The sequence below is a fragment of the Halyomorpha halys genome, unplaced genomic scaffold (assembly GCF_000696795.3).
Source record: "Halyomorpha halys isolate HHAL.00 unplaced genomic scaffold, Hhal_1.1 Scaffold629.1, whole genome shotgun sequence".
Lineage (NCBI taxonomy): Eukaryota > Metazoa > Arthropoda > Insecta > Hemiptera > Pentatomidae > Halyomorpha > Halyomorpha halys.
Window position 1 is genome coordinate 542,503 of NW_027111602.1, and position 18,578 is coordinate 561,080.

Genomic DNA, 18,578 nt, shown 5'->3' on the forward strand with positions numbered 1-18,578 from the left:
CTTAGCAAAAATAACTTTGGTAGTTTATATAAATTTTAAGATGAACAATAGACATCAAAATCTCTTCTCAATTATAAAATAAAATACTTTTCATGAGTGTTTATAAAAAAAAAAAAAGATGAATATTTCTTCTCGGAATATAACACTTATATTCTTATTTTAAAGTATAACACTTTCAGCAACAGGAATTCTGTCCACCAAATAATTAAGCCTCAAGAGCAATCTTTTTAGCCTTTTCTTTCTCTGATTTTTTTTTCTCTTTTTGTTCAACTTCTGAAAAAAAAAAAAAAAAACATTAAAACAACTCAAATTGGTAAATATAGAAAAAAATATTAAAATTCAAAGAGCAATCAAAGTTAAAATTAATATACAATGGAAATAGAAAGTGGGACTTAATTATTTTTTTATTCATAATTTCCCAGAAAATAAGTCTTTGACATTGCAACCAAGGTCATTGGAAAGATGTGGAGGTATATTTTATACCTGTATATGATAACTCGTAGGACACAGAGTTTAGAGAATATCTCACAAAAATATTTAATATAAATATGATAAACCTTTAAGCCTCAAGGTTCATCAAATAATGAGGTGAAATTTGATATGCAGGGTTATTTTCAAGGCACAACAATGCTATAAAAGAGAGGGTGAATTTCAATAAAAATTTATTCCTATTCAGATTTTTTTCCCAGTATTCAGGACATTGTGCTCCATTTTAGCCACTCTAAAAATTTATTTAGGAGGCTGAAAATTACTATGTAAATTGAGATATTGTTAGAGAAGTGTTTTTTGGAGATCTCAGCATTTTCTCCATATCCAATCATTTTTTTTTTCCACAGCTTTTAATATTTTGCACAATTCCACAGCCCCATTGAGTCGAAAATTCGCAGTTGAATTAATTTTAACACATTGACTGCCACAGTACTTCTCAAGATTTCAGTCTAGGAAGCCAATTCAAGTTTGGTCAGTTAAGCCAAGTAAGCAAACTACAAGTTATCTCGAAGGTTGGGATCACAGGTAATAACACCAACTACGAGATAACTAGTAGTTGGCAGTCAACGTGTTAAAGGTCTCGATCTATATCACAATTCCACTGCCATTTTTGTATGTTTTTTAAGCATTAATGGAGACTAGTGCCCAAGCACATTTAGGAACTAACTTAGCATTCTCGTACCAGAAGCACTACTGGATTGATTCCAGCCTGGGTAGGTTGCCTTAGAATTTGTGATGGACCAAATCTCGACTAACTGGCTCAGGAAGGAATAGATTGGTAAACTGTAAGATAACCTACCTTTCTTGCCTTATGTTGTAGAACATAATTCCTCTTCTAAGACCTGTTTATGAGATTTTTTTTTTTATCAATCCATATCCAGCCATTTTCAACAGTTCCAAAAGTAAACCGATTAGACCAGATAATTTACTGTTCTTTATTTTGACCAATAATTCATTGATGTCTTTTATAACTAAAGGAATGAGTTCATCACAAAGCTCCTCTCTCTCTAATAATTTTAAAACACACATTTTAGGACATTTTTTCCGATACCAACTTTAACAGATTAATCATGATAGCTTTCCATCCCTTATGGTATCAACATCGCTTCCCTTCAATGTTCTGTTTCATTCTGTTTCTCTAGACAACTTCCACCTTTGATGGTAGTTCCTGAGTTAGTAAGTTGTCTGGCTTATAAGTATTATATCATAGTTTGATATGTGATTCTGACCAACCATTTGATATTTTTCCCTTTCTCATACTGTTTTATATACATGCTTTATATCAGTGGATTCCAAATGATAGAAGTCCAGGAACCACTAAGGCCGATATTGAACCATTCACAGACCATTTTCATTCCTAATCTGGGACAAAGAGGGTGCTCTAATGCATTCTGAGGCATTTTTAATATGGTGCATTTAACTTTCGATACCTTTTAACTTACACTAAAATATCAAGAAAGGTCAGTTTTAACAAAAAGTCCTCATCAAATATGTGTTGAACAGCACTTCTGTGACCCACTAATTTGGAATCAAAGCTTTATATGGTGCAACTCTTACAAAAGAAAGTAAAATTCACTGTTTTAACAACAGCTAACATAAAAAAGCATTCATAATATTTCAACCGAGGCCAATATACTATCAAATAGAGGTGATCATATGATTTTCATAAAGATAGCATGCATTTTAAAGGTTAGTTTCGGAGGGAGATAATTTACAGGAGGTAAATTGAAAATTGAGATGTGTGTATGGAGTCTAAGAGTAGGAGACAGTTTGTTTTAGCTGAAGAATAAAACTCACAGCCGTAGTCTATCTTGAATCGTACAATACTTGTGTAGAACATGAGCATTGACTTCCTTTCAGCTTCCATTGTTACAAGCTGGTCTATAGTCGATCTGCTTTTCCTAAAACCATATTGTATAGGTGACAAGAGGCTAAATTTTTCAGTGACCCACATCAGTCGTCTGTTAACCATTTTCTCCAGGAGTTTTGACAAACATCTGATAAGTGATATTGGCCAGTAACTGTTGGGTTGTAGCTTCTTTTTCCCCGATTTGAATATAGGAATGACTACTATCAACTCTCTCCAAGCCTCGGGGTACGTGGATGTTTCCCAGATATTGTTGAATAACGAAAGAAGCTCTTTATTAGTTTCATAAGGAAAGTGTTTTATCATAACATTATGCACTTCATCTATTCCGGGTGAGAAGGATTTTATTTCATCTATTGCTGTTTGCAGTTCCCAGATTGTGAAGGGGCGATTAGAGTCCAGCTGAGATGAGCTATCTTGTGTCATAGATGGTGTATTCTATTCCCTGTTCTTCTCGATTATGATTATTATTCAAGTTAGAAATGCCAGCAAAATGATCCATGAGAGTTTCTGCTATTATTTTAGGATTTGAAATAACATCATTTTCGATTTTTATTATCGGGGTCTCTATATTGCTATTAACGACTATACTATGGATTTTTTGCCATACTTTTTTTGTTGGAATATTATAATTTATTGATTCTTTTCATAATATAATATTCTATGTATGAAGTCCAGGACCTTTTCTTTTTAATTTTTATAAGGTTTCTGACTGTTGCTTTTTGTTTTTTATATTTTATCACGTTGTCTTTACTAGGTTTTTGTTGAAAATCTTTGAGAGCTTTATTCTTTATATTAATATTTTTCCGGCAACCATTGTCAAACCATGGTGCATTATTTGTTTTAGGGTCCTGCCCTTGTTTTCACCATTGACTGTAGGTCTGACTGTATTATATTATGTGTGAAGTTCTCTATTGTTTTGTTTACATTTTCTGGTCGATGTGTTTTGAATTTTTTTATTTGTCTTCCGAATTCCTCCCAATTAGCTTTTTCTATTATCCATCTAGGATGTCTTTTGGTTTTAGGTATTTCGGTGCTGAAATGTAATAGTGTTGGGAAATGGTCGTCACAGGTAACTTGCGTAAAAAGGTTAGGTGAGATAAAAGTCTATTGCTGATGTTGATCTGGATCTTAGGCAGATATATGTGGCTTCTCCCATGTTTAGTAGAAGGGAATCTGCACTATCTACTATTCTTCTGATAATATTTCTCCTATTGGATGTTGCTAGGCTCCAAGTCTAATGCGATCCGTTCATATCTCCAAATACAATATAAGGAGGAGAAATCCTATTAATCAGTTGAATAAAAGCTGTTTCTTTAATCCTTTCCGTGGGTGGCAAATATATAACTGTACACAACAAATATGTAACTGCAAACCGTAATTTAACTTTTATGACTAATGCTTGCAAAGGAGTTTGGATTTCCAATTTTTTTGAATATATATCTTTTTTTACTGTGATAGTAACTCCTCCATGTGCTATATCCTCTTCATCATTTCTTTGTCTTTTCTGTGTATACAATAATTTCTTATTCTTAAATTTAGTTTAGAAGTTAATTTTGTTTCCTGTAGACATAATAAGACAGGGCTGTTGTCTTTTATAAGTATTTTCATTTCCTCATATTAAGTCCTTATTCCATTACAATTCCACCTAATGATTGTCATGTTGTCTTAGATAGTACTACCAAGTGAAAGAGTTAGTATCAAGGAAGCTTTTTGTGAAATTTGAAGAGAATCCACCAATGGATAGATGAGATAGATATGACAAAAATTTGCCCAGATAAGTGATAGCAATAGTTCTCTAAATTTATTCTTAACAGTTAATAGTTGTAAATAGTTTTTAGTTAATATTCTGTGCCACTCAAGCCGACAATAATATCAAAGAAACTGCTACACAATGAATAAACCACCTGATAAATCTCCTATTCTTAAAAGGGTAAAAAGAAGCCGGAAAAGTATCAATGACCCAAACATAATCGAGTCAATAGAACCTGAAAATAAAATCCAACTCCTTTGCAAGCATTAGTCATAAAAGTTAAATTACGGTCTACAGTTACATATTTGTTGTGTACAGTTATATATTTGCCACCCACGGAAAGGATTAAAGAAACAGCTTTTATTCAACTGATTAATAGGATTTCTCCTCCTTATATTGTATTTGGAGATATGAACGGATCGCATTAGACTTGGAGCCTAGCAACATCCAATAGGAGAAATATTATCAGAAGAATAGTAGATAGTGCAGATTCCCTTCTACTAAACATGGGAGAAGCCACATATATCTGCCTAAGATCCAGATCAACATCAACAATAGACTTTTATCTCACCTAACCTTTTTACGCAAGTTACCTGTGACGATCATTTCCCAACACTATTATATTTCAGCACCGCAATACCTAAAACCAAAAGACATCCTAGATGGATACTAGAAAAAGCTAATTGGAAGGAATTCGGAAGACAAATAAAAAAATTCAAAACACATCGACCAGAAAATGTAAAGAAAACAATAGAGAACTTCACACATAATATAATACAGTCAGACCTACAGTCAATGCTGAAAACAAGGGCAGGACCCTAAAACAAATAATACACCATGGTTTGACAATGGTTGCCGGAAAAATATTAATATAAAGAATAAAGCTCTCAAAGATTTTCAACAAAAACCTAGTAAAGACAACGTGATAAAATATAAAAAACAAAAAGCAACAGTCAGAAACCTTATAAAAATTAAAAAGAAAAGGTCCTGGACTTCATACATAGAATATTATATTATGAAAAGAATCAATAAATTATAATATTCCAACAAAAAAAGTATGGCAAAAAATCCATAGTATAGTCGTTAATAGCAATATAGAGACCCCGATAATAAAAATCGAAAATGATGTTATTTCAAATCCTAAAATAATAGCAGAAACTCTCATGGATCATTTTGCAGGCATTTCTAACTTAAATAATAATCATAATCGAGAAGAACAGGGAATAGAATACACCATCTATGACACAAGATAGCTCATCTCAGCTGGACTCTAATCGCCCCTTCACAATCTGGGAACTGCAAACAGCAATAGATGAAATAAAATCCTTCTCACCCGGAATAGATGAAGTGCATAATGTTATGATAAAACACTTTCCTTATGAAACTAATAAAGAGCTTCTTTCGTTATTCAACAATATCTGGGAAACATCCACGTACCCCGAGGCTTGGAGAGAGTTGATAGTAGACATTCCTATACTCAAATCGGGTGTGACAATGGAAGCTGAAAGGAAGTCAATGCTCATGTTCTACACAAGTATTGTAAGATCCAAGATAGACTACTGCTGTGAGGTTTATTCTTCAGCTAAAACAAACGGTCTCCTACTCTTAGACTCCATACACACATCCACTTATTTTTCAGAGGCAGGAACTCATGAACAGTTACATCACCAAAATCAAACCTGTATACCCCCATATATTTTACCCTCATTGCATGATAAAATACAAAATGAATCCTACACTGAGTGCTCAATGTGGGCTGAGGTTCCACTCACTAATAAGCTGAGAAATTTTTAAAAACACACAAAAGTGGTTAGTGCTATAAGGGGAAACAGAAGAGAAGAAGTGGTTGTTGCACAAGTGAGAATAGGACATTCCAAATTAACACATATCCACTTAATTACAAAAGAGGACCAACCTAAATGCTAAACCTATCAGTCCCCGATATACATAAAACATATAATTGAAGAATCCACATCATTTCGTCAAGCCTTCAAAAATAATAAAATTCCTAGTACTATAGAATTGGCTCCAAAGGACTTGGTAGAATCCATAGACCAAATCATAAAAGTTCTGAAAGAAACTCAACAGTATACTAAAATATAAATTACCAATAGCAACCAGTGTTAAAAGAAAACAATCTATATTCACCTATCAAATGCCAGAGACAAGAAGACAAATAAAGTAAAAAGGGCGTAACAACCAAGATGTTGATCGCCCTGAATAAAACTGTAATCTAATCTACTATCAAATAAAGGTTTTCACTATTTTCTAGTTGGTTCAAAACTATATAAATTACAATCTGGTGGGAAGATAACTTAATATATAAAGGTTATGTCTAAAAATTAAGTAATATAATATAAGCTCACATAATCTAATATATAGAAAAATTTGGACTTTTAAAGTTCTAATTATGAACATAAATAAAAGTAATGATTAGGGTTAAGATTTTCATATAAATACATATTGTTTACTGACAAAGAACCACTAGGTACCAACTCAATTTTCATTTTTGGCACATTTGGGATCAATTAAAATCATTTATAACCTATATAAATTTACATGTTTCACATAATTTACACATATTTCCCGTATTTACACACACTTCACTCCATGTTTGTAATTTCATATTGTGATTTACATCAGAACTTGAATAAAGATGGGCACAAAAATAAAAAATAATTCCTCCAAATATCAGTTCACATTCTCTTATTGTGGTTTGTTGGCCTTACAAAATGTCCTAGGTGATTCCTAAAATTATAAGAGGTTATACAGACTGTCCAGATTCCCCTTCAAAGCCATTTCTTCTAAATTGCCAAGCAACCAGGTTTTTTAATACAACTTTTTGTCAAATGGTGTTCTACTTCTAAATCCCTAAAATTTTTTAAGCTAAAAATACTTCATGTCACATGCCTTGTGCATACGTTATATTTTTTTCTGAAGCTGTAGGATCTGAATTCCTGGAGATAGATTAGTCGATTTTATTTGTTAAAAAAGACCACTTAAAAGCTCCAATGCAAGGGAAAACTTCACTCTTACTGAGGAAAATTACTCTGAACAGACTCTACCTCTTCAGCCAGTAGTCTTGTGACAGAGAAGTTGGTAGGAGACTGCTAAATACTACTCCAAGAACTTCAACAAAATAATGTTCATTGAGAGGCTAAGTAGCAAGCACATCTCAAACTCCCAAATTGCTCAGAAATTTTTGAAAAGGAATTGGCTTTTATGTCCAAAAATTATTCTGTCATGGCACTCAAAATTCTCCCACTTGAATTAAAGAATGTGCCTCTATTTAAAAACATAAAACTTATTATGGAGTAATTTTTACAGACAGCTCAGGAAACAGAATCTAGGCAAAACTACAAGATTTCATAAACACTCTAAAATCAAGTAGCTAATTTCCAACATCAGTGGAAAGAATAAAATCTTAACTGAATCGACTCTTTTGAAAGTTAGTACTAAGGCTTTTTATAATATATTTTTACTTCTGAAGATTTAAAAATTCTCAAGTTGCAAACTTTCTTCTCTGATAATGAGCAGTTTGTTGTTTGAAATGTATAAATTAAATAAATTTATTTCATTTACATATTTACTAAAATTTGTGTAAATACATATTTGACATTTTTAATTACATGAAAATTCTGTCCCTGATAATAATCATATAAAAATTACTAATAACATGCCTGGTTCAAGCTCCTCAGATGGCACTTCAGGTAAAATAATTTGTTTTTCATCATGCTCTCTTTCAAGTCTCATTAACTCTTCATATTCTCGGTCAACTGCCTCTTCATCTTCTTCAGTAAGTTTACCATTAAGCAATTCATTGATTTCCTAGAAAATAAAATAACTAGTAAATTAACAATCCTTTAAATTTAACTGCACAGTAAATAAATAACTAAAATAATGTTCTATAACCAATCATTCATTAATCATAATTAAACTGACTGAAAAGTTAGACATATTAAAACCACAATGCCTGAAGATCTATACTATTTATTAGTTAATAGTCTGATGTACAAAGATTATAACCAGTATTATTTACTACAAATTATTCGATATAAAAGAATACAGCTGACTGAGTTATTAGCCTTGACAAATACTTCTATCATAAGGCACATTTATCATTTACATAAGATTTTTCACATTAAATCCTTTAGTATAAATAGTTAATCAGCCAGATACTGTACAATGGAGGAAATGATGGCTGAGCATGTTGTGGCAAGGGTCCAATGGAGCCTGATCCAGAATGTTGTGGATTCAATTCCCACCAGGGTCAGTCAATAATTAATTTGCGGCACAATGAGAAATTAATTTTGACATTCTCAGCCCAGAACTTTTTAGGTCTTCTCTGGAAAGCTTAAGCAAAAACAAACACTTTATTGTACTAGTTCAAAATAAAAAAAATTACAGTGCGATCGTGAGTACTTCATCAATATAATTAAGAATTATATTTCTTCTTTTTCAATTGTTCTATCTAGTTGTTACATTAATATTAAAGCTTATCATTTTAAATAATAATGTTTGAAAGAAGAACATTGAGGAGAGCGAGCATATTACAAAACAAATTATCATGCATAATTGTATATATTATCTTCTATCTTCTTGTTTAAAGGATTATCTTTTTGTTATTCTTTAATAATTTCAGTTTTATATGTTTTTCTTTCTGTATCCATACATATCCAGGCAGAGCTAAATTTCTTTTTTACTGAATTGTTCATTAAGATTTTTTAATACTTACATTTAAACTCAATGAGATACAGCTTTATTTTCATTTTTAATTCATTTATATTTTTGATCATTTTAAATTGTAATAAAATTGAAAATTATTCACTAACAATTGAGACAACATGCAACACTATACCAACTCTATTTGTATCGGAGCTTTTCCTAAAGATATGTTAACAAAGAAATAAAAATAAATAGAGTGCATATATTGTTAAAGTGAGATTTAAAAATTCATTTTTTATTTTATACATGTTGCTGTGACAAACTGTGAATATATAGATTGTACCGTTTATAACAGTAGTCGATAGGTTGCCATCAAGCTTGATTGTGTGTGTTGTTGGTTCTCACTACAGTTACATTTTATGTTATTTAACCGCAACTAATAAAACACTAAGAACAGTAAAAACATTTTATTTGTGTCCACCATCCTCGTGTTCAACATATATAAAACCAATACGAATAATGGAAGTTGAATACAAAAAACGGCAAACATAAAAAAAAAAAAATTATCCCTAGCTCAAGCCTCTAAATAGTCAGCTAGAAATTAGAAAATATACTTAATTGTGGTAAAATATAACCATAAAAAAATAATAAATTGGACAAATTTTCCAAGTTAAAAATAAACTCAATTCCTCACCTTCTGTTTTTCAATGCCCTCGGCAGTTTCCTCCATTATCCTTTCAATTTCATCGATATTCATTGCCTCATTCATTTTCTTCAAAGCCTCATTCCCAACTTTAAGGCCTTCCAATATCTGAAAAATATTTCATTAAATAAACATTTATTTTAACAGACAACTAAAGGATTAAACTTTGCCAAGATCTAATAACTCCCTTACTCTCATTTCAACTTTAGAATACTCCAAGTCTTGAATCATTTTTTCCAAATTCTCCAATTGACCATCAGTTTGTAACAACAATTGTTCCTGGTATCTTTTCTTTTTTAGTAATAATTTTGCACGCCTTAAAAAAATAAACAAAAATAAACATTTCATTAAAAAAAAGGTTTGGATCATGGAGAAATATACAAAGAAGACTTACTCCTTCTGGCCATTACTCAACAGTTTCTTTGCAAGAATCCTGTCAGATTCAAGTTTACTTTCAATTCTAATTTGGTACTGTTTAAGTTTATCCCTCTGCTGTTTTATTTGCTGAAATTAATTATTATATTAATCGAATAAAATAAATCTAAACAAAATGTAATGCAGACTTAATGAAGGCAAGATAAAAAGACACCTACTAACACTGCTTTATCATGGTCTGTAACTCTACTGATTTTTTGTTTTCTACCAAATAAATTACCCATGGTGTAAAAATAAAGAAATATTTGAAAACGAATGATAGAACTTATTCATACATTAAAGAGTAACCAATGAAACACTGGCGCAAGTCCAGTTAGATAATGTATCTAACATAACCTTACATGACACTTGATAACATAACCTTTCATTCCTAAGTTCCTAAGACATCTATGGCAAAGAGGTTGGACAAATCAAATCACAAATGAGAAATGTGAAATCATTTCCAATAAGAAAATAAACTCAGCTGAATTTCATTCATATATTCGAGTTGAGGGAAACAGAAGAGAAAAAGTTGTTTTTAAAAATAAAGAATTAATTAGAAATATTTTACATACTGTTATCTCCTATGAAACAATTTCAGTCCAAATTACACTACTCTAGCTCAGTGTCTTGGTAAGTCCTTCTGATCCTTGGATAGTTTGAAAAAATACCCTCCAATACCGTGGGTGGGTTTTACGCCCTAAAGCCCCAGACAAAAACAACAACCGTGCGGGTTTTGGACATTTTTTTAGAACTTCTGTAAAATTTTTTGTTTCAATATTACTTTATAACACCCTATCATCAATAATTCAATATTATCGATAACACCCTATACAGTTTAGATCTTCCTGTAATAATATAATGTGAGCCGTATCAGTTTCCGCCCTTTGGTGTCCCGGCGAACAAATGAACAAATTTTAAAATAAAATTCCCAAGAAGTTGTATATTTCTTTATATTTAAATTATCATTCATTCAATTCGTCTCTAATTCAGTTTCTTTATTAATAAGAAAACATTATTTATCTTAAAGGCTTTTTTTTTTCTTTTATGATTCCAACAAGTGATACCCCCTGTGTGGGTTCCGATGACCTGAGGCAGTTATTGAATGTTTGGTTTTCAACAGCTATGCCATTTAACCCTGGGAGATTATGATAGTTATATTCTACTTCTAAGCATAAATGAAGTCAAGTTGTGGAGGATTGGACACGCCTCCGGAGTGCTCCATTATGTTGATGTAAATAGGGATTTCCAACATTAATGTAATTATCTATAAAAATGTTCATTTAATTGAAAATAAGAACCGACTATAAGTAAATGCTATTTCCAATAATCATCAACCGTGAAAATTCATTAGGCCGTTCAAAAGAGATGCTTAGGTCCCTATTTTATTCAAACTGACACAATTCAATATGAATAGTAAGGATCCCAAAATATATTTACTGTTCTGAAAAGTAGGGACTGGATATAAAATTTATTAAACTATATTTTCCGTAACTCTCTTAATTCTTCAATTAATATTTTCCCAGAACAGTTAATTCGAATGAACTTCCTTTAGGAAAAATATAAAGTTTGATAGGAATAAATAAATTATTGTTTCTGATATGATAATGAAGGTTGTATATTTAAAAAATAAAATAAAACTTAAAACATTAACCTTTCAATCCTACACTTTATTTTTCTTTGTTTTCAAGTATTATTGACACATGTAAATCAAATTATATTAGCCTTCCAATTAAACTTATCCCTCTCACCACGGTTAGAATTGGTTGGTAACCTCTAGATATCACCTCCTACCTCTTCCACCTCCCCGAGAATGTCAGAAATGACAAGCCGGGGGTAATAAGAAAAAAGTTCTGGTCTTATCCTGAAAAGATGTTTTCATCAATATTGCTATATGCTATGGCAAAAAATAATTAAAATTTTTTCTCCCACCATCCTTAAACTAAATCAGCAAAATGTTTTTATTTAAAAAAAAAATAATAATTTTTTTATTATACCTAGTTTGATAAATTCAGAATTTTGAATAATTTCTTCTTCTTCTTTTACTGGCACAACAGCCGCATGAAGCTGCCCTTGACCTGCTCAACGGCCGCCAACCATCTTTCTCTATCTTCTGTGAGGGTAACTGGGATCCTCAGTTGTAGCAGATCCCGCCTCACAGCATCTCTCCATCGGCCCTTTGGTGTACCACGCTGCCGCACACCATCCGGAACGTATGGTCATCAACGCTCATCCTCATAACATGGCCAAGCCATTTCAACCTCTGTATCCTTATGTACGAGGAGATGCTACATTCCTTATAGAGCCCTAAAAGTTCACCATTTTTCCTTCTTCGCCAATTATTATTCTCGCATACGGGCCCTAAGATTCTTCTTAGAATTACTCTTTCAAACCTGTCTAGCAGGTTAATGTTTTTACTACTTAGGGTCCAAGTTTCTCCACCGTATGTGACGACCGGCGTTATCAACGTTTTGTAGAGGGTGAAATTGGTGGTATGGCTAACAAGTTTCCTTTTTATTAGCCTCAAAATGGAGAAATAAGCTCTATTTCCAGCAGCAATTCTGCTTTTAACTTCTTCTTCTTCATCCTGGTTCTCATTTATAATAGAGCCAAGGTAAGAAAAACTTCTAACCACTTCGAAATTTGAGAAGCCGACAAGGCGACTCTGCCTCTGGTCCAGAGGCTTCTTACCCAACATCTTGGTTTTCCCCGTTAATATGCAGGCCCAACCTTTTTGCTTCGACATCCATCGCTTCGAAAGCAGTCCTAATGATCTTGTAGCGAGAGGGAGCAAGCGGTGCCCCCACAACTCACCAGAGCGCTGCACCTCGAGTCTCACCGAAGCTCTCAAATTTATAAATTACTTCATTTTGTAAAAACATATTTTCATTTTTATATATCATTAATGTCTGTACCTAATACTTAACAATGTCAATAGAATGAATAATAAATGTTACCAAAACAATGCACGAACCTATCTCAAGCAGACATGTACCAACCGATTCTCGGTCACAGCCGCATGGACTAGGCCTATAAATAAGGGGCTCTAAATCCCTAATGTGATCTTAGATCCATATCCTTACCTGGGTCTAGTCATGGAACTGGTGGCGAACACACTGCTTGAGATAGAGAAGTTCATTGTCAATCTATACTCGCAAAAGTTGTTGTTTTTCTGTACGTTCACCTAAGATGATGGCCTATCTCCTCTCCTTCTCTCCAGCAATCTTAGTCCGTCCGCTTCATCTCGGCAACTAAGATTGTAACCTAATCCATAACGGATATACTGGTCCGTCCGCTTCATCTCGGCAACCAGTGTAATTTCCCGTCTCTCTTCGGCTCTAGTCCGTCCGCTTCATCTCGGAAACTAGTAAGCTGGCTCCTTTCTTGACAGTTCTAGTCCGTCCGCTTCATCTCGGCAACTAGGACTGTTACTATACCTCAGACTCTCTCACCTAGACCTCCTCTACCTGCGTCAGTGTCTAGGGCTTCTCATCTGGCACGGCCGTTCCTAACTTATAATGAATACGCCTTGTCGAGGGCCTTCTGTAAAGTAGATATCAGGCTGGAGAACCGCCTAAGACTTAACCAACCCCGACACTCTATAGGGATCTACCGACGATGACGACGTCGTCTGCATAGGCCAGAACTTGGGTTATCTTTGTGAATACTGTTTCTTCCTGATTTATTCCTGCTCTATTTATGAATTCTTGTAGAGCGATATTAAACAGGAGAGGAGCTATTGGGTCACCCTGTCTTAGGCCATATTCCATTTCCAAAGGCTCTGACAATCCACAGGATTTTACTTGGCAGGTTGTGCTCACCATTGTGCATTTTACTAATCGGGTGAGTTTACTAGGAAGCCCCAGTTCATACATAGCCACTATGAGCTCACTCCTTACGATTGTATCTTAGGCAGCCCGATAATCAATGAATAGACCCAAGTTATCTGCTGCTGTTCCTTCATCTTCATTGCCTCAGGGCGAAGATTTGATCAATTGTAGACCTATTGGGGCAGAACCCAACTTGATAATCACCCAATTTCTGTTAAACATACGGAGGGAGCCTACTCTACAGGGACATGGAAAAAAATTTATATGTAGTGTTAAGCAAACTAATCCCTCCTTAGTTGCTGCATATCGTTGAATCTCCCTTCTTGTATATAGGCACTACTACCGCCTCATTCCACTCCTTGGGTATGGTTTCCTCTTCCCATATCTGAGCTATCAGGTCCTGTAGTTCCCTGGTGACTTCGTGATGCCCTGCTTTAAACAATTCTGCTGGAAGACCATCATTACCGGGTGATTTATTATTTTTAAGTTTAGACAAGAAGTCTTCGATGTCCTCTACATCGGGTGGAATGGCTTCTGAAATCTTCATCATTAATATCCACTGGTGATTGTACACGGTCTTCCAGACAATTCTCTGCTTCTCTCGGGTTCAATAAGCTCTTGAAATATTGCCGCTACCTTTTTTGCGCTTCTTCTAGCATTAGTATATTGCCATGGTCGTATTTGATTAGGTTGGCTATTCTGATCGGTCCACACTTAATGTTATTCACCATTGTGTAGAACTTGCGGAACTCATTTCTACTTCTTGAGTTTTCAGTTCCCTCAATCTGTTTCCTTAATGCTTCCTTCTTCTTGCTTCTAACTAATCTCTTCGTGTGCATCCTGGCATCTTTGTACTCATTGTAACTGAGCCGTGTCTTTCTAACTAATCCACATTAATCTTTTTTCATTCCGCTTCTGGATTGCCTGTACACATTGTTCGTCAAACCAATAGTTACGAGGATGTCTTGCTTTTTCTCCACACACTTCGTTAGCAGTCTGGGCCAATCCTACCTTGAAACACCTCCACCTGCTTTCACTTGTCACCATAGCTTCACCAACTGTTCCGTTTATGACTAGTTCATGAAACTTCTCAGAAAACTTAGTTACCATTTCCTCTGTCTTTAGGCCTTCTGTGTTCCACTGCTCGTATCGGATTTGTTGTTTCTTTGCAGTACATTTTATTCTTTGGTGGAGTTTCATCATAATGAGGCAATGATCCGTGTTAACATCATATTCTCTATACGATCTTATATCATTTATACAATTAAAGTTGTTGGAAGATGCTAGCACGTGATCAATTTGACTTGCTGTAGTGCTATCCGGAGAGTGCCATGTTTCTTTATGGACATTTTTATGAGGGAACATAGTGCTCATAACAGCCATAGATTTCGATGCTGCAAAGCTTACCATTCTGTACCTATTTTCATTAGTTCTACGGTGTAAGCTATGAGCTCCTATGGTGGGTCTCAGCTCCTTTTCCTTACCAATCTATGCATTAAAGTCTCCCAACACGATTTTCATATCGTATCTGGGACAAGTACTATATACTTCTTCCAATTGCTCATAAAAAGTGTCTTTCTCCTCTTCATCCTTCTCTTCTGTAGAGCCATGAACACAAATCAAACTAATGTTTCGGAAATGGCCCCTAATGCGTAGTTTGCATAGCCTTTCGTTAATTGGTTGGAAATCTAGGATTGAGGATTTTATTCGGTTCGCGACCATAAATGCAACTCCAAATTCATGCTTATTTTCGCTTCCACTATATAGCGTTATGAAATTCTTGCTCTTTATATCATCTTTTCCAGTCCATCTCATCTCCTGTATTGCCAAGATGTCCAAAAAGGCCTTCAGTGACAAATCAGTAAGCTCTTTAAGAGCTCCAGCTCTGTATGAAGTACGCACATTCCATTTCATATGTCCGTTTCCGAGGTCCACATCGTTGCTGTGAATCAATCCTACATCCGAGGCTTTATTGAATGTTCGTAAGAATATGGTTTTTACAATTCATGGGGAGTCGTCCCCTGAATTAACCCTCCTCATTTATCCAGACTTGGGACTGGTAATGGCCCTAGCGTAGCTATTTCCTTTGGCGGAGTTAATTTATTTGGTAATTTAAAAGAATGACTTAATTTTGTAAAAATTGCTAACGATAAGATTTCCGCTTTGCTTAGTTGGAATGAAGGATAGGATTTGGTTTTTTAAATAGTTTCTCCAAATATGTACTCATTTGAACAAGGGTTCGTGAAGGATTATGTTTATTGTATTCCCGTCAAAATTGTCACACGGTCATGAGATTTTTCTACCGCTCTCTGAACTTATAGAAAATTAAATTGATATTAAAAGCTTTATTTATTACTTATTCGCATAAAATATTTATATTGATATTTTTGATTTAATCATAAATCAGATGCTGCATACATTTGATTTTTGTATTTTTAAGCAATGAAGTCGTTGGTTTGTCCTTTGAAAAAGTAAATATTAAAAATCACAAACTTAATTTTAATGAAAACACCTCCGTGAAAGGCAGATATGACGAATCCTTATAAGAAAGACTGGTTAAGAAGTGCAACTGAACTTCTTGAGCAGAATATAGTTGGTGTTAAATTAGGAATTTATGGTATTGGATTACTTGGTCTAGGAATTGCACTTAAAAGTGTTCGCCCTTTCAAGAAATTTACTTCCCCACAAGATATTCCCTGGTCTTTCATGGATGGTCACCTTAAGCTCAATGGAAAAGTTTTAGGAGTAGAATACTTTCCAAAACCTCTTTTGGTGATTGATCATCATCCCATCTTCATGAGCAGCTTTAGGAAGCCTAATGGATTACTTGTTGATATAGAAGGTGTAAATATATCAGGTAATGGAATATCATGGCTTAAAACAATAGTTGTTGGTACTAATGTTGACTTTGTTTTGCTTCATAAACAGCCTAGTTATGTAAGCTGTATGGTTTATCAGAAGAAGAGAAATGTTGGAAAACATTTAGTTTCTCTTGGATTCGCTAGTGTTACACCTTATAATTTCTCATTAGAAAGTTACAAGGAATATGGTAAATATTATAAAAGCCTGCTTTCAGAAGAAGATAGGGCAGAAAAGAAAGGAGCTGGTTTATGGTGGGACAAGCAGAGAAAATCATCACTATTTGACTCTATACTGTCAAAAATTGCAGCACTTAATCCAAGCAAACTCTTACTGAGACTTAAATGAGTGATACTAAAATATAGATATGTATTGAAGGATTCCATAAGGTTATTTATAAAATTATTTTGTAATAGTATATATTTTTGTAGACAATATATGTATCTTTTTGAAGTATGTTAATATTTTTATTTCTTGATCTCCCTCTTCATTAGTTTTATGATGTTTATCATGTGGCTTTTCAGTTCAAATATTTTAATTTTAGCTATTATTTTCTTGAAGGGATGAGAGCTTGTAAGAGATATCCTTGAAATCTCAACATGTTGGCTGATTTTTAAATATTTTATCCTAACCATTGTTTCTCATCTTTCCTTGACTTACATAATAAAGAGGTCACACTGACTTAATATTTACAATTCAAACATACTATATAACAATCATCTTATTTTGGTAAAAATTTCTTCTTACCAAGACTAAGTGGTGGGTATTTCTTTTTTAAGGTTCTCACTCTTAAGTAACAGCAGTTTGTAAATTGTTTTATATGTGATGCAAATACTGATTGGTATTAATTATTATTTTATTTAAATTTTGTTAGAGGATTTTATTCAATAGTTATTCTTTAAAAATCCTTATTTAGTAAAACTTGACGGTCTTGCGGGAGTTCTTCCAAAAATTTAAATGTTAAAACCCAACTTCTTGTATCCATTCCTGTGGTCTCCGGCAGCTACTATCATAGACTACATTTTTCTGGTGTGTGTAATGTTGCTGTTTGATCTTTAAAGATATTATCCAACCAATAACTACACCAAGTAATTTAATTACCATTTCATAATTACAAAGGAATCTTAAATATGTTGGTTGGTGAACCTCCAGACAATTATTTTTTGATCAGCAGGCCACAATGAAGAGATACCTCCAAAAAAGAATTCCATATCCTACATATTAAAAGGGACAAAAACACTTTATATGATTTCTACATAGTAATGAAAATATTGCCATAGTACTAATAACAATCTCCTGTCTTTCAATTTTTTTTAATTATCATAACTTGGTTTACAAACAGGAAGTGGAATTTGTACACTTTTTTTTATCTAATCCCCATAGTTTTATTAATTTAAGATGATATGTTAGGAAGGGTAAAATTTCTTCACATTGTTAATTATGATATGGATTTTTCATGAATAATGTATGTATGAATGGTAAATATTTGTTATTTTTTCAAAACATAAAATCAAAATTTGTTGTTTGAAGTGTCATTTAATATAGTGAGTGACCTAATTCTAGTCTAACGGTTCATATTTGCCAATTTTGGAGCATCTCTGTTTGTGTTAAAAGTATTTTGTTATGTTGTGGAGACTTACAAAGAACTTAACAGTAACATTAAATTTGGTGCCTCTTAGAGGAGGGTTGGTTTAAGTATGCTTATATACATTATTAATTTGAGATGGAGTGAGAGGTTTTGGTGATCTTACCAAGCAGTTCCCAGTCAGTAAGAATTTTCTTTCATCCTAATATTTCAATTGTAGTGGCTGATAAGTATAAACAAAGGCACCCAAATCCATTGCACAATTTACTGGCATGGATCATTATCTACTTAATGAGCAGGAAGACGTTCTTCCTTAGGATTAACTGTAATATTTAGTTTTAAACTATATTTTATATCTTCCTCTAGTTAAAGTCCTTGTAGCACTGAGTTACAATTATTGGTATATAGATAGT

The 18,578-nt window shown here is 33.5% G+C and overlaps 3 protein-coding genes across 3 annotated transcripts; 1 reads left to right on the top strand and 2 right to left on the bottom strand.

The window, feature by feature from the left end:
* Positions 1 to 125: 125 nt before the first annotated feature.
* Positions 126 to 10,269, bottom strand: Vps20 (vacuolar protein sorting 20). Its single transcript, XM_014427323.3, has 6 exons — positions 10,071 to 10,269; positions 9,872 to 9,981; positions 9,670 to 9,793; positions 9,469 to 9,585; positions 7,790 to 7,937; positions 126 to 273 (listed from the first exon to the last, which is right to left on the bottom strand). The coding sequence occupies exons 1-6, from the start codon at positions 10,134 to 10,136 to the stop codon at positions 206 to 208; spliced, it is 633 nt and encodes a 210-aa protein (XP_014282809.1). The 5' UTR covers positions 10,137 to 10,269; the 3' UTR covers positions 126 to 205.
* Positions 10,270 to 14,600: 4,331 nt separating this feature from the next.
* On the bottom strand, positions 14,601 to 15,131 carry LOC136796292 (uncharacterized). The gene has a single exon (XM_067049651.1). The coding sequence runs from the start codon at positions 15,129 to 15,131 to the stop codon at positions 14,601 to 14,603; it is 531 nt and encodes a 176-aa protein (XP_066905752.1).
* An 841-nt stretch (positions 15,132 to 15,972) lies between these two features.
* LOC106684922 (protein C3orf33) lies at positions 15,973 to 17,036 on the top strand. The gene has a single exon (XM_014427295.3). The coding sequence runs from the start codon at positions 16,251 to 16,253 to the stop codon at positions 16,926 to 16,928; it is 678 nt and encodes a 225-aa protein (XP_014282781.1). The 5' UTR covers positions 15,973 to 16,250; the 3' UTR covers positions 16,929 to 17,036.
* Positions 17,037 to 18,578: the final 1,542 nt, after the last annotated feature.

What these genes read in the sequence shown, in the direction of transcription:
- LOC136796292 (XM_067049651.1), bottom strand. Translation starts at nt 15,131, where the DNA reads ATGGTAAGCTTTGCAGCATCGAAATCTATGGCTGTTATGAGCACTATG.
- Vps20 (XM_014427323.3), bottom strand. Translation starts at nt 10,136, where the DNA reads ATGGGTAATTTATTTGGTAGAAAACAAAAAATCAGTAGAGTTACAGAC. An exon ending in TTGAGTAATGGCCAGAAGGA is followed by an intron (nt 9,794 to 9,871) that starts GTAAGTCTTCTT and finishes TATTTTTTTAAG; the next exon opens with GCGTGCAAAATTATTACTAA. An exon ending in AGGGCATTGAAAAACAGAAG is followed by an intron (nt 7,938 to 9,468) that starts GTGAGGAATTGA and finishes TTTATTTTCTAG; the next exon opens with GAAATCAATGAATTGCTTAA.
- LOC106684922 (XM_014427295.3), top strand. Translation starts at nt 16,251, where the DNA reads ATGACGAATCCTTATAAGAAAGACTGGTTAAGAAGTGCAACTGAACTT.